The sequence below is a fragment of the Aotus nancymaae genome, unplaced genomic scaffold, assembly GCF_030222135.1.
Source record: "Aotus nancymaae isolate 86718 unplaced genomic scaffold, 86718_ANA_hifiasm-v0.15.2.pri h1tg000033l, whole genome shotgun sequence".
In the NCBI taxonomy this organism is placed as follows: Eukaryota; Metazoa; Chordata; class Mammalia; order Primates; family Aotidae; genus Aotus; species Aotus nancymaae.
The window spans coordinates 20,677,612-20,694,888 of record NW_026988447.1 but is presented as its reverse complement, the minus strand read 5'-3'; the positions used below and the strand labels follow the sequence as shown (position 1 = coordinate 20,694,888).

At 34.5% G+C, this 17,277-nt stretch overlaps 1 protein-coding gene across 1 annotated transcript in view; it reads right to left on the bottom strand.

Moving 5' to 3' along the window:
* Window positions 1-17,277, bottom strand: part of TTC29 (tetratricopeptide repeat domain 29) — a 235,395-nt gene that overhangs the window by 146,131 nt on the left and 71,987 nt on the right. The window contains 1 exon segment of the mRNA XM_021666727.2: window positions 12,697-12,782. Within this exon segment, the coding sequence (XP_021522402.2) occupies window positions 12,697-12,782 (86 nt within the window).

Genomic DNA, 17,277 nt, shown 5'->3' with positions numbered 1-17,277 from the left:
CTTTTATAAAATGTCCAAAAATGTGTGTTTGAGCAAGAACTATGTGACACATTCAGGCTGCAATCAAAATATTTATGACCAAGTTATTTCACGTTATTTATTTATTTTGCAACTCTAGCACATATCGAGTTAGCCACACTCCCTAGAGCAGGGCACGCTTTTATCATTGGTCTGTGTGTGTCCCCTCAATTGTTTTTAATAAATCTTTCTCCTTCATCCTCCCTCCTCACTCTTACTCCCTTTCGCCTCCATGGGCCTTCTCTAATGTGTCCCTAAAGAGTTTCTCTGGGACAGATATTCCCAGGAGTGGGTTGGTGTGCCACAAGGGAATCACATACAGATTCACTCACACCATCACTCTTGGAATGGCTACACCAGCTTACCCTCCTAACTGCAGTTCTTGTAATCTCACATCATTGCCAACCTTTGATACTATTTGGCTTTCTAACTTTCTAATTTTTGCCTCAAAGTCATGCTTTTGTGCAAAACAATATTAAACTCCTCCCTTGAAATGCTCACAAGAGAAAGCTGTGACACATGTCTATATAGTCAGCCCTTGATCATTTAGGAGCCAAATGTCATTTTGTGGATTAGTTGGTTTATTTATCTTCTTTCTCTTTCTCCATTATTGGCCATCATCTTCATCATTACAAACAATCAATAAGGGGCTGGGCGAGGTGGCTCATGCCTGTAATCCCAGCAGAACTTTGGGAGGCCAAGGCAGGTGAATCACTGGAGGTTAGGAGTTTGAGACCAGCCTGGCCAATATGGTAAAACTCTGTCTCTATTAAAAATACAAAAATCAGCAGGGCATGGTGGTGCATGCCTGTAATCCCAGCTATTCCAGAGGCTGAGGCAGGAGAATAGCTTGAACCCAGGAGGTGGAGGTTGCAGTGAACTGAGACTGCACCACAGCACTCCAGCCTGGTCGACAGAGTGTGAGACAACATCTTAAACAAACAAACAAACAAAAAACAATAAATAAGGGTCAACAGAGGACAGTCATGGGGAAAAATGGATATTTAATCTTAAATTCATTTTGTTGGTTATTAATGAAACTTATGTGTTAAGGGAGAAAGTTGAAATTACTGGGTAAAATAGTTTTTTACAAGTATATGGATTGAATATTAGGAGTATGGTATTAATGCTATTTTTAAATCCTAGTGTATGTTATTTTCATTGTGCACTGATTATACTGTATAATCTCTAAAGTCAATATTGCTGTTAATTGAAGATGAAGTAATTGCTTACACTAAAGACACCTTTGAGAATGTTTTGGATATGTTTTAAGATATTTGATTACATTTTTTCTTTCTGAAGTTCCCCCTTTCATCTCTTAGAGGAATTACATATAATTTGGCTAAATTTATAATGATGAAGTATGATCCGCACACTTATTCCTGTTTAACACATATAATCCTATAATCATCTCTGGGTTCTTCCAGGTGTAATGCCTCTTCTTCTTTTGTGGCATCTAGATCAACGAGTGTTGATAACAGCTGTGCCATTGCCTCTAGGTCTGTCATACAATTAGTCTTGTGATGAACTATGCAGGTTGCTTTATTGCTCCAGCGACCATTTTCATATGCTAGGCCTTGAACTTTAAGGAGTATACATACATTATGTTCCATATGTCACTATTCAGTATAGTTGATTAGAATATTCAATTTTCAGATTCTTAAACCTCATCCTCTTAAGATGAACTAAATAAAAAATTTTATCCTTTCCTTCATTTTCTCTCACAATGAATATCAGAAATTTTTGTACTGTTTCTTAAAATGTGAATACCTAGAAACAAAAATGTCAGCTTTGTAAAGAGCTATTGTAGCAGTACTTTTTTATTTAAATGAATAAGTAAAATGATCATGAAGTTTTGGCCCAAGTGGTATTCTAGATCTTAAGGGAAACTAAAACCAGCTTTCACATTTTAAAAAAAAATCAATAAATCGTACTACTAGAAAATTAGTATTTATATTAATTTAGGCCACAAACTTTCTATCCTGACATAAAACCTTTCTTTATTTATAGGAAAGTTTGTAAATTGTAAATGGTTACCTTACAGATTCCTGTTTCAAAAAAATAAATATTTTAATTTTTTAGCTTTCTGATTTTCTACAATGCTTTTGTCATTTAAATGACAAACGCTGTAGTTTATATGACAAATACTATAATCATTTAAACAAAGAAAAAAATGAATATTTTTCTAAGCTGTAACACTGTAAAAAAATTTAGAGACATTTTGAAAAATTAAAAATGATTTAAAGAGAAACTCCCTATTGATGAGGAAATGAAAAAAAATTCAATTTACTGAGATTCTATTCTGTGACCTTCACTACAGAAACTATGATAAATTATTATCATAAAGTTACCTATTTCAATGTTTCAGAAAGCATGCAACTTTAAATATAAAGATAACAATAACAAAATTATTTGTAAAACATTTTAAGTTTTCATAATTCCCAAATTATTATAACATATTTTTGTAAACTACCTAAAATGCTATTTTCTAAGTAATGCTATTTCCAAGTAACTATTCAAAATGAGATTATATAGGAATACATGTTTATACTATGTCTTAAGTTATTGCATAACAATTCTGAATAAGACATTTTCTATATAGTTTGTAAATAATCATATATTTTAAAATCAGAAAATATTATTCCCTTTTAATGTTGTTTAAAAAAATGCTTTCTTTTGCTTATCAGATACTGAATATTTTGAACATTACCTAGCAAAATGTATGAAATGAAAATGAGGTCAGTGCTGTTTGTGTACTGGTGGAAGTGACTGTGTGTGTTGGGGGTGATGCTAAATAGAAAGATGTCTGAGCCACAACAATTGGGAGAAATGGGATCTGTAACAGCTGCTCCTTTTAGAGTCCCCAAGAAGGAGACTGCCTGAGGTGGGCCACAGGACAAAAGGATAAAGCAGATGAAAACTCTGATATAAAGCAGGAAAATGACTGCTGAGACCGCTGAGCCTACACCTGAATCATCTCAAGCTGAGTGGCGAGCCCTCTTTAGCATGCCTCAGAAGCTGGTGATGAGCTACACACGACCAGGAGGCAAACTGGCTGCAAGCAGCCTTGTCTGCATGTTATGTATAATGATAACCAGCCATCCTCTGGGAGAAGGGGCCGTGATTTCCTCTCTGGCAGCATCTGAGCTTCCCTCGGATACCCAGGCCATTAAACCAAGGACAGAAGGGTACATTTTAGGCAAGGATTTCTAACTGGCGAGTAAAGACGACTTCTGTTTAATGGGCTATGAGTAGCTCTGCTGTTTAAAGAAAGAAATAACTTAATTTTTAAAGAATAAATGTCATATTTTTAACTCGAAAAGTTATTTATAAATTAATAATAAAACATTTGTTTCATAAAATGTTGGCTTATCTTCTTTCCATTATATAAAAATATGTGTCAATATAAAGATAAATTTAGGTACTATGTGATTTACATATGATAAATAGTAAATTACAATTAAGAATAAAGTAAGAAAGTAGAGACTTCTAATCCATACTCAACAAATGCAACCTACTACAGTATCATTGCTATCATTATCCAATGCTAATTACATCAATCTGTAGTGATAACGGTATCTTACCTTTGAGAACTGTTTACAATTTAAAGTGTGAACATACATTTTAAAATTTTGGTCTTCACAAAGACACAGTGAAGCTGCCATTAGGATTGTCGTATTACAAAGGAAACTGAGCCTCCAAGAAGTTAAGTGACTAATCTAAGGTCACACAGCTAGTGCAGAGCAGACAGGATTAAAATCCATGTCTTCCAGCTCCACGTCTCACGTGCTCTTTCTGTACCACAGTTACTTCTGATGTGAACATTGTACATCAAAACCTACTGCCATTTCACATATTTGGTCACTTATAATTAGAATGCCATTGCTATGTATGACTTGAGCTATATCACATTAAAATGCTCATCATCATCTAATACATGCACATAAACTTCTCCTTCAGATACCTTTATGCAGACTTTACAGACACATTTAACATTTTTCCTATGCTAACTAGTGGTTTGAGAATATCGTAGATCTAGAGCAGAAGCCAGACACTGTGACTTTGTAGACTTTGTAGACGTATGATCTTCTAGCACTTTGAAAAAAAAAGTATTTTATGTATATTGATGGTAACATAATAGTTTTAGTTATCTGTGTGTTAGGCCCCATGCCACAAATTTAGACATATTTTCTTATTTAATTCTCACAAAGTTGTGCTGAGTTAGAGAGTAGGATTATTCCCATCTTACAGAAGAGGAAAATAATTTTCAGAAAGGTTAAGTCAATTATTTGTTCAATATCACATGGCGAGGTGATAGCAGATCTGGGATTCCATCCTTGAATAGTTTGATTTTAAAGCCCATCATTGAATGATGTTGCCCTCTCACTTCAAAGAGCTGGTAAATGTACTCTCTAAAAAGCATTTTGAGAGTGCCTTATCTGAGAAATGCTAGCATTTACTGCCTTTACTTCATGGAAATGTCAAATGATCAAAGATTTGGTAGCAGATGTGAGCATCTATATCCATTCCAGGAAATTCTAATATCATGGCATCATATTAAACTGGCCCCAACAGTCATCTACATGCAGCCAAGAGATGTTAGGGAAGAGTATGAATGCAGCTATGAAGAAGCCATAGCTCTTGTAGACAAACTGATTCAGACTACAGATAGAATAAATGTGATGTCCATCAGAAACGTTCATCCTATTATTATATCCTGCAGACATTCGGAACTGTACAGCTGAAGTCTTGGAAATAACATAGAAAGGACCCAAAGGAACACTGAGTCTCAGACAGCCTCTCTCTTGATTCTCCATTGCCTTGGCTTCTTTATTCTCATTTCCTCCCCCTCTTATTATTTTTTTATTTACATCTTTTTCTTCTGACAAACAATTTTAAAGAATTTCTTACATAAAGTGTAAGAAAATTTAAAAAATGATTAATGCAAGTGTATTTTCTTGCCCTTCCCAGACTATGAATTCTGGAATAGCCCATTTGACACTCCTTCTCACAAACCAGTGTTACTCCTATTGGGTTCTGTTTGCACATAAGAGTTATAATTTTTCAGAGGAATAGATTGTATGAAGTAGAGATGAGACTGCTGAAAGAGTCAAGATTTATTGACCTGAGAGAGAAAAGAAGGCAGGAGAGAGAGAGAAGGGAGAGGAGTGACATCCACATAGAAGTGGAATACGGGAGGGACCTTTTTGGTTTAGGGAGTGACATAAAGATATGAGCTTCTGAATATCCTGTGATAGACAAGTAGAAAATTTAGAGAAATAGAAGGAAAGAGGATTTTAAGAAATAATAGTGCTGTGAGTTAAGATTATCTCTTTTACTGTTCTTTAAAAGTGATTAAGTAGAAATTAAAATTACTTTTAGTTTAGATTGCTGAGTTTTTTCTTTTAATATGTCATCATACAAAGACTGAGCCTTGGGGAACTCTGAGATTTATTTGGGTTGCATAATGGTTTCAGCAGTAGATAGAAATGTGTCTTCATTTATTAAAGTGACCAAAGAAGAAATTATTTTTTGGTATGACACTGTGAAATCTGCCAAGGCATTTGCATATCAGCTAGATTATCACTTGATTTAAGAGTCCACTGCTATAAACAATGGGTTGACTTTTAAAAGAGAGGTAAACTGTATACAGAAAGAAGCTAAATGGAAAGAACTATAAGAAATATTTTCCCCCAAACATTCTGTCAGCTAAACATTACAAAGCAAATAGATCATTGTTAGAAATGACTTCTCATATAGTATGGCTTTATCTTTGCTTACATTTATTAAGTTGAAAAAAATTTATTACTTTTAGTGAAATACTAAGAATATATCATTTTACAAACATGACACATCTCCTCCATTGTTAATATATATCAAACAAATCAAAACTTTTGGAATTTTTTTCTGATACAGCAGTTCCTCCTTATATGTGGGGAATATGTTCCAAGACCCCTAGTGGATGCCTGAAACTTCAGAGAGTACTGAATCCTATATTCACTGCTTTTTCCTGTACAGTCATGGGCAGGTAGCATATACAGCATGGATACTCTCAATGAAGGGATGATTCATGTCCCAGATGGGACCGACTGGGACAGCACAAGATTTCACTGTGCTACTCAGAATGGTGCATAATTTAAAACTTATGAATTTTTATTTCTGAAATTTTTCCATTTAATATTCCAGACTGCAGTTGACAGCCAGCAACAAACTGTGGAAAGTAAAACCTCAGATGAGGGAAGACTACTGTGTATTACTTATTTGCGTTTTTCTATGTGATGCTACTGGTGAGACTAGAGATATAGGTCAATCACATCTACAAGCTAACACTAATGTTAGAAGCATTCTAAACTGTTATAAAGATGCTAATGTATGTAAACAGAGATGGCTACTGTTTTGCATATGGAATAATTAAATAATAGATGTGAATCTTATACTTTAAAAGCAAATGAAATAGGATGTGTTGAATTTTGTTTTCATAGTATAATTTTTAAGTTACATTACTCCAAAGTAATAGAAAGCAAATAATTATCTGCATGTTTTAAAGATTGAATAAAGTTGGTGTTCCTAGAATCATTAAGCAGATTGAAGTATTTAGGGAGAAAGAGAATTCATACATAAAAATGAAGGGCTTAGAAAGGCCCCTCCTTTTCTTTAAAATAACTTTACTGTTGGCATATGGCTGGTCCAATTTTTACAAAGCCTTAAATGTGATTCTTTGAAAAATATTTTTCTCTTTCAAATCTTAGGACTTCGTAAGATACCCCTAAAATTTGGAATTTACCCTCCTTGGAACATTTACAGGTCTAAATTGATGATGGCCAAAGGGAATTACGATTTCTTTCCCCAGTACATGGCATATGCAGGTAGCATTTTCCTCGTTAAATGTCAGGGTCTCCATGACCTCTTGCACAGATTTATTAGTGTAACTATTTTTTCTCTTCACCAAATACCCTTTCCTTACTGGTTGGTTTTTCAGTCCTAAATAAATCTACTATTTGTTTTTAGTTTAGCTATATGCTGTCATTTAGTAAAGAACCCTTTATCAGCAAGGAAATGAGTCACCAAAGTTTTATTCATACGCTTGTAGCACATTCTTCTATTACATGTATTAATACTTTACTAATAAATTAAAGCCTTTCGATTAAGATACATTAGCAAAATTTCAAAATTCCTTCTATTTCAGATCAATAGAATTATTCATCAGGAATATTTACTTGTGTTTACACAAGTTTCTTTGAAAAAATATGTAAAAAATCTTTATAGATGAATAACATTATTGGAAGAAAGAAAATTATGAGAGGTAGAATTCAGATCCAGAGGCAAGATCCAGAGAATTTGAAAATATTCCAATTCATCAATTTGAAATACAAGTGAGAGAATAAAATGGTGTAAAGAATTAGTGACAATGATCAAAGATAGACTGAATATGAAAAGAGAGGGAAAATGCTAAATCTAACATGGCAAAGCTGTTTCTGAGCCTTCTTACCCCTCTTCACAGCTATACTATGACAGGAACATCACGAGTGCTTTAAAACAGGTGAAGACAATGTTGGTAACACTGTGCAAGTTGAGAAAGTAGAATACAAGAGGATCACGAAAGAAAACTTTAAAAAACATATGTTGAATATTTACTTTGTGATTACATAACTGGTTAGATCTCCAATCAATCAGGGAATCAATCTTTACCTATTTATTTCTATTTTATGTTATCATTTTAAATATATACATATACAGACACACACATATATATATATATAAAACAATATATTCACTAAATAAGGAGTGCTCTGTCCTGGTATAGATTTCTAAAAGAAATACTGTAAGCTAGAAAGAGTGCCATCACAGAAGACCCTGCGGATAGGAAGATACGTGGACATTTGCAAGCAGATAATAGATCACTTATGTAACATGGTTACTTTCACCAGGTCCAGAAACAAAAAATTAAAAGGAGATTCAATAGAAAATTTGAAGAATGTCCTTTTATCTCAAAGGAAGCAGAAAAAGTGGCTAAGATAGGACACTAAGTAGAGTGAAAAGACATTGCCTTCAAATCTGAAGTCAAAGCAAAGCTCTGTTCAAATGTTACGCTTGGCTTCTGCAAGTCTACAGCTCTAGGTGAGCTATGTCCAAGAAGTCAACAATATTCTTCCATAAATATTCTGCCAAAATGTAGGCTCTGAAGAAAGCCCCAGGCTTTTCCCAACTGCAAAGGCTACTTGATGATCGCAGTGAACCTGAGGGCTGGAATATAGCCCTGCCTAGTTTCCCAAAGCCTCTATTCTGGCTGGAGAATTAAATGACAAGAATTAACTAAACCTAATTCCAATCCAGATACATGTCTCGGGAATAGGGGTAGAGTTCCTAGTGGAAATATCTGTATAGAGCGGTCTCATTCCAGCCCAAATCCCAGGATTTTGCAGTTTGCAAAAATGCACAGTTTGCATGTCTGTTTCTTTTAGAAATACCTGGTATGAAATCATCTATTCTATGTTCCTCTTGCCTTCCCAGATACTCCTGCTTAAGCTCTTTTGTACCTCCCTCCTTCATCCAGTTTGGCTCTAGGCCTTTTTCTTTCAACACTGTTAACTCTCTCTAGGAAATCTCATCCACTCCACAGCTTCAATTTGCTGAAAACATACAACTTTATAGAATGTATTATGTTTTCCAGAGAAACAGAAGCAGTAAGATAGATGCAAAATCTCTTCTAATCACCCTATGTAGCCATTTCTTAGGCCTGACAGAACAAAGTGAGACAAAATAAATGCCTTAAAATAACAGAAATGCATTCATTCATAGTTTCTCATAGTCTCTCATATATTGTTACTTATTATAAGGTACTGGCTGCTACGATTATGGAGGTCGAGAAATCCCACTATCTGCTGTCCGTAAACTGGATACCCAGGAAAGCTGGTGGTACAGTTTGAAGGCCTGCCAACTGGAGAGCCAGTGATGTAGATTCAGACTGGGTCTGAAGACCTAAGAACCATCAGTGCTAACAGTGGAAGATCAATGTCTCTGCTCCAACAGTCTGACAAGTAAATTTACCCTTCCTCTGCCTTTTTGTTCTACTGAAGCCCTCAATGGATTAAATGGTGCCCATCCACATAGGGGAAGGCCATCTGCTTTACTCAACCCACCGATTCAAATGGTAGTCTTCTCCAGAAACATCCTCACAGACACACCCAGAAACATTTATCCAGTTATCTATGTGGGTATCCCATGACCCAGCCAAGCTGACACATAAAATTAACTTTCACATATAATATCTCCAATCTAGACTTCCTTTTAAGCTCGAGACCCTCATATTTAACTGTCTATTTGAACTCTCCTTGAATACCTTTAAAACTCCTCCATGTCTACATATCCCAAACTGAACTCCCCATTTCCCTGCAAGCCTTTCACATTCCCTACCCTTGTAAACAACACCAGCCTCCATCCAGTTTCACAGCCAGGAACTCAGGGCCCATCTTCACACCTCTGTTTCCCTCACCTCCTATACTTAACCTGTTACCAAGTCCTTTATAACTTTTGAATCTGTCTTGTTCCCTCCACCATCACTACAACAGCTCAAGTCGAGAGACTTAGATTAGTGAAAAAATAATAAAAATGAATAATTATCAAAGGTTTATTATAAACCAGGCAGACATTCTTTTAAAGCTTTACATAAATTATCTCTTATAATCACCCTATGTATTATTTCTCTAGGGCTGACATAAAAATTACTACAAGCTAAATGACTTAAAATAGTAGAAACGTATTTCTCCTAACTTTGAAGGCTAGAAGTCTGAAATCAAGGTGTCAGCAGGGCTGTGATCTTTTTGAAGGCTCTAGGAGAGGAACCTTCCTTGCCTCTTCTATCTCCTCGTGGTTCCAGGGATTCCTTGACTTGTGACTGTATCACTGCACTCTCTGCCCTTGTCTTCATCTGGTCTTTTCCTCTGCATGTGTGGCTTCCTGTCTTCTGTTTCAAATCTTCCATCTTTTTCTTATAAGGATGTTTGTCTTCATATTTAGAGTCTGCCTAGATAATCCAGGATGATCACTTCATCTCAGGGTCTTTAACTTAGTTACATCTGCATTCACAGCTTCCAGGGATTAGGAAGCAGGTTTTTTTTTAGGGGGGCAACATTTAACCCATTGCCTTTTATGAAGTAAGAATAGTTATTAGTCCCACTGGATAGATGGGGCAACTGAGACTTAAAGAGTGTAAGGAACTTGCCCAATATCACACAGTTAATAGGTTGTAGGGACTTGAGATTCACATATACTTTCAGAGGAACAATTTCAATATTCTTCTGAAAAGACTAACAGTTTCAAGTTAAGTAATAAATCCCTTGGATGTCAATTATTCCTTCCTCAATCTATTCATTACTCTATTATTCTATACCACTAGGTATAGGATACACCAGCATTTCCACCTATAGGAATCTACTCTATGGATAAATTTGTCACATCTGATGAAACTGTTCACTGCCACATCCTTTACAATACAAGTTATTAGAAACATTCTTAATGCCCAGCAGTAGAAGATGGTTGAATCCATTATGGCACAGCCACACAATGGGATATCATGTAGCCCTATTAAGATAAGGCTTGTCAAAATTAACACAGAAACAGAAAATCAAATACTTCATGTTCTCACTTTTAAGTGGGAGCTAAGCCTTGGGTACTCATGGACATAAAGATGGGAACAATAGACGACCAGAGGGAGGAGGGCAATGGTGCTGTGCTCACTACCTGGGTGACAGGATCAATCATACCCCAAACCTCAGCATCACAAAATATACTCAGATAACAAGCCTGCACATGTACCCCTGAATCTAAAAGTTTAAATTATAAATAAATAAATAATAATAAATAAAATGAAACTTGTTTATAGTTAATAATCATATATCATATACTTGAAATTTACTGAGACTAGATCTTACGTGTCCTCACACACATACAAAAGAGGTTAATATGGGAGGTGATGGACAGGACAATTAGTTTGACTAGGGAAATAATTTCCCAACTGGGGAAATAATTTCCAAACATATACATATATCGGAACATCAAATCTTACATCTTAAATATATGTAATATTTATCTGTCAATCATACCTCAATAAGGCTGGAAAAATTAAAAAAATACAATTAGGCATGCCTATATGCACTAGTATGGAAGAAATTAACTCAAGGTGCAGAACAGTGCATATAAAATGTGACAAGTTTCTAAATAACACAAAGGAAACATATATATGCACTTTATATATATTTGAATATACAGAATATTCTTGGAAAGATAAGAGAGAAATGTGTAACTGTCTTTGAGGAAAGAATTGTGAGACTGAGTACAGAGAAGGAAAGAAGATTTAGTTTTCATTGTGAATTTTATTGTATTGTTTGAATTTATTTTGTGCTTGCATTACTTGAGAAAGAATATCCATGTGCTAGTTTTCACTGAATTTTCCAACTTGACCTCCAGATGAATCTCATCTTTCACCTAAGTCCTTGCTTCCCAACTCACTGAGTGTGCCCATGTTGAGTGTGTATACATGTGTGCACATGCACATATCTAGTGTTCTATCATTCTGGATTCTCATGTTTTCTACATGTGTAAATCCTGCCTCTCAAACACTTTTTTGGTGCAGCCTCCCTGGTTTTCAGTGTTGGAACCAACCACTCTTCCTCCACACTTAAAAAGCCCCTGTTCAACCTACTTTGAATTATGGTTCGTTATGCTTGCAAGTCGGTTACCCTCATTAAATTGACTCCTAAATGGAAGTGTGCTTCTGGTTGGTCTCTATGCTCCCCAAGGTATTGGAAACAAAGCATTGCTGAATTCTTATCATTAACTGAAAAATATTAAGCATAAGAGTCATCCAGAAAAACAAGTTTTCTATGATGCCCAATTGTAAGAGGGCTAAAGGAAAATAGCCCAAATATAGGAATTCTTAGCAAAAAATATCTAAAGGAACAAAGAAGATCCCCAAAGCTAAAAATTAATCCAATACTGTGTATCAAATTGGATTATTAGAAGAGATGTAGGTGAAATACTTTAAATCCATAGTAGAGGTAAGAGAAGAAGAAAAAATGACTTCAGTTATAATTCAGGTAAAATACCTCTTGACATTTTTATTTGTTTGCTTGTTTTTAGCCAAACAAAACCTAGTTGCAAAATAGACAAACAGTGATTTGATCATAAAGCAGGCTACTTTTCAGACTGGGACTAACACTCACCTCCACCTCTGTTGCCTCCCCCTACAAGCACTAAACATAATCAATGCAGCCCTCTCTGTTGCTTAATAACCACATTTTTGTGTGTGAAAAATTTCCCAAATCATACTATAAAATGACTATAGTTTATTTGTTGTTATTTACTTTTTACCATCATTTAAACCTATTTCCTCTTGTCCTTGTTGTTAAGGAGTATAAAGGGCCATATTACTCCATTTATTTAACTTTCACATATCCCAAAGCACTTCATAATAATTGATTATATACCACTGAACCTTCTATAAACAGTAACACCAATTTTTAAAATGCTTCTAGCATATTGCTATTCCGCTCTAATTTCGGGAAATAGGCACACCTATGTCAGGCCTAACTTATTTCTGTTGGCCTTGTAATAACATATGGGAAAATAAATATATTAAAATAAAAACTAAAAGTGGCAACAATTAAAACTTTAACTTACTCTCAATGCTACGTCATATTCTTCAGCAGCTAAGTGTGCTAAGCCCAAGTAGTAACAGGCTTCCCCTTCCATCTTTTTGTCGCTTCCTAAAGTGAAAATGTAAAAAAAATTACCAAGCATTAAAGAAATTGACTTATTACAATAAACAGAATCCTCGCTTTTCAAGAAAGTAGAAAATTATTTTTAAAAGTATGCAGTTTTATTAATAATCTCCAAAACCTAGCTGTATACTGAAAAAAAAAAAGGCTGATGTAGACACAATTTACCTGGATCACAGATATTAGAGTAAGATGCATTAGCAGTATAATTATGAGAGGTTTCCCTTTATAAACACAGCCCAATATTATCATTTTGTCATTAATGTATAATTTTATACCAGTCCATCATGTACAGGCCTACAGTCATCTGGCATAGCTGCTACTACATGCATAAAACAACTGATAATGGGTAACAGCCTTAAATGGTGTTAATACTCAATCACATGGACTGACATTCAGCTAAGTTTCTAACTGCAGATAATTCACAAATTAATGAATTTTTATTTTGATTATGTTCTGCTTAAGAGCTATTGATTAAAGTGTAGGTGAGAGTAACTGACAGAGCTTAGTTTCCTGGTACAAAATTCCATGTGTATTTTGAAATCCAAACACTTTACTAATCACTTGTAATACTTTTCATCTTTTTGTTTTTTTTGCAAGAAAGTTAGTCTTTCTAATTCCTGTGATATCTTATTAATTTTATTTCAGGAATTAACCACTCTTTTCCAAAAGAAAAATGTGTAAAGTTATAATATGGTTCCACATGATATACCTCATACCATTGGGCAAATATACAACTTGTTTATATTTAGTATATTAAGTGTAATATTGGCTTATAATGTGACTAACTCCTGGCTAATGAAAATGCTGAGTGATCTAACTTTTGTTTTTGGTCTTTGGAAAGTAAGTGATATGATTTTGATGTTTGTCCTCTCCAAATCTCAGGTGGAAATGTGATCCCCAATGTTGGAGGTGGTAACTGTGGAATGTATCTGTCATGGGGGCAGATCCTGCATGAATGTCTTGGTGCCATTCAAATAGTAATGAATGAGCTCTTGCTCTATTAGTTCACATGAGAGCTGATTGCTTTGAAGAGCCTGGCATCTCTCTTGCTCCTTCTCTCGCCATATGACATGCCTGCTCCCCTTTGCCTTCTGCCGTGATTGGAAGCTTCCTGAAACCCTCACCAGGAGGAGATGCTGGCACCACGCTTCTTGTACAGTCTGTGGAGCTTTAAGTAAAAATTAACCCCTTTTCTTCATAAATTACTCACCCTCAGATATTCCTTGGTAGCAATGCAAAATAGACTAATACAGTAAGTATCCTTAGATTTCTGAGCTCCACATTCCAACCATGAAGGATGTTAGCAGGAACAATATTTCATGTGCATTCACTCTCACCACTCACCAAATAACCACTGATGAAGCAGCTGCTCTTTGAAGACTTCGAGAAAATAGGATGGCAAATGCCAGTGACAGTACTTTTTTCTTCTCTAGCTAGTTTGCGGATTGCAGAGAATTATACCTTCAAGATCTCACTTTAGCTGAGTTGATGATGCCAGTGATCCAGTAGGGGGAATTTAAACTCTTATAATTTAGCTGGGCCCTAACTTTTTCTCTGCTATAGGTTTATGGGTTCTGGGGATAAAGGTGAGACTGGTGAAGGAAAAGACAGAATAGAAGAAAGAGGCTATGACAGGAAGCTACTTATTAGAGAGTTAAAAGCTGGCTGTATGTGGTATATATTTTCTGTGTCAAGTGGTAGAATTGTGTTAAAGCACTAGCAACTGGCTGGGCTGATATAGCACCATCATCTGAATCTCATTTTATGTGAGTGGAAGCTCAACAAAGAGGAGAAAAGAAAGAAAACATCTATTGCTACTGATAGATTTTGAGGCAGCTAATTGAAACAGTTTGGAAGCACCAAATATTAGTTTTTAAATTGTATTTAAACAGGAGAACTCTTCTTGTTCACTATTACAAACAAAGTTAAGATAAAGTGAAAGCAGTAACATAACAGAAAAAAAATGTCGATAAGAATAGGATTAACAACAACCAGAAAGAAAAGGTTAGATGTAAAATCTTGGCACTACTAAAATCGAATGACATGTTAAAACTTATATTTTAAAGAATAGAGACATAAAGAGAGAGAAAACAAATAATAAAGAATAACCATGTGGTAAGTTGTATGCTGACAAGTGTTCTGGGGGAAAATAGAGCAGCGTAAGGGGAATTGAGAGTGTCAAGTAGGGGTCCAGAGAACAAAGGAGGTTTCAATATTAACTATGGTTGTCAGAGTAGACACCATTGAAAAGGTGGTATTCACAATAATGTGAAATTTAAAATACATAATAGAAATAAATTTGGGAAACTTGCATCCATGTGGAAATTAAAAACACTCCTAAATAAACAATAGGTCAAAGAAGAACACAAGGTAAACCAGAAAATACGCTGAGATGGATGAAAATGAAAACACAACAAACCAAAATTTATGGAACACAACTAAAGATGTGCATAGAGGGACATTTATAACTATAAATGTCTATATTTAAAAATAAGAAAGGTCTTTCCACCTTATAAAAGTAGAAAAAGAGGATACGACTACCCTCCAATCAAACAGAGGGAAAGAAATAGGAAAGACTAGAGTGGAAATGAATAAAATAGAAAATAGAAAAACCATAGTGAAAATCAACAAAACAAAAAATGATTATTTGAAAAAGTCAACAAAATTAACAAATGTTTAGTTTGACCAAAGAAGAAAAAGAAGAATTCCTTAAATTATTGCAATCAAGAATGAAAAAAGGAAAATAACTACAGACCTTACAGAAATAAAAAGGTTTATAAAAGAATTTTGTGGACAATTATATACTAGTGAGTTAGATAAGCTAAATGAAACAGATAAATTCATAGAAAGACACCAACTACTGAAATTGACTGAAGAAGAAATAAAAACTCTGAACAAATTCGTAACAAGTAAAGTAACTGAATTATTAATTTCAAAACTTTCCATGAAGAAAAGACCAGCCAGGCTCAGATGATCTCACTGGTGAATTTTTAAAAAATATTTTAAGAATTAACACCAATCTTTTACAAACGTTTTAAAAAATTAAGAGAAAACACCTCCCAAATTGTTCTATAAGGCCAGTGTTATTTTGACATCAAACTAGATAAAGACATTACAAGAAAAGAAAAGTATAAACTAATGTCTCCTATGAACATGAAAAATCCTTAACAAAATTACTCACAAAGAAAAATAAGTAGCATATAAGAAGAATTATACACCGTGATCAAGTGGAATTTAGCCCAGTAATGCAAGTTTGGTTCAACATATGCTCATCAATCCATATAACATACCATATGCATATGATAAAAGACAAAAACACATGATCATCTCAATAGATGTATGATAAAAGCATTTGGCAACATCCAACCCCCTTTCATGTTAAAAACCTTCAACAAACTTGGAACAGAAGGGAGCTTTCTCAACATAGTAAAGGGCATCTACAAAAAACCCTCAGTATATATCAATACTTCTGTTTAAAACTGTTGTGCTAGAGGTTCTAGTTACATAAATTAGGCAAGAGAAAGATAAGGCACACAGATAGAAAGGAAGCAGCAAAATTCTATTTGCAGATAACATAATCTTGTGTATCCAGAATCCTAAAGAATCCATAACAAACTATCAAAGCTAATAAATGAATTTAACAAGGCTGCAAACTATAAGATCAATATAGAAATCAGTTTTATTTTTACTTATAGGTAATGAACAATTTGAAAATGAAATTCTTAAGAAACAACTCCATTTACAATAGCATCAAAAGAATAAAATATTAAAAATAATTTTAACGAAAGAAGGCAGGACATGTACACTGACAACTATAAAACGTCACTGAAAGAAATTAAAGAATATTTAAATAAATGGACAGATATCCCATTGAATATGGATTGAAAAACATAGTGTTAAGATGGCAATATTCCCCAAATTGATTGTCAGATTCAGTGCAATTCCTACCAAAATTCCAACTCCCCTTTTGTAGAAATTGACAGGCTGATCCTAAAATGCATATGAAAATGCAAATGATGAGAACAGCCAAAGCAAACTTGAAAAAGAACAACATTACAAGAAATATTTCCCCATTTCAAAACTTACTACAAAACTAGAGTAATAAAATCTAAGTATTACTGTAGTTGTAGGTTAGACAAGAAAGATCAAGACAATAGCATTGAGAATCCAGAAAACAACTTTCACATATATGATCAATGATTTTATATAGGGTGTCATGACAATTTATTGAGAAAAGAATAATGTTTTCAACAAGTAGTACTAGTACAAGTGGATATCCACTTTCAAAATATGAAGTTGTACCCTGCTCACACCACATATGCATGCATGTGAGTGCACACACACATACTTCAAAATAGATCATGAGCTTCAATATAGTTAAAACTATAAAACTCTTAAAGCATAGAAGTAAATCACTGTGAACCTTGGATTGGTAAAGCCTTCTTAGTTATGATATAAAAAGCAAGAATAGCAAAAGAAA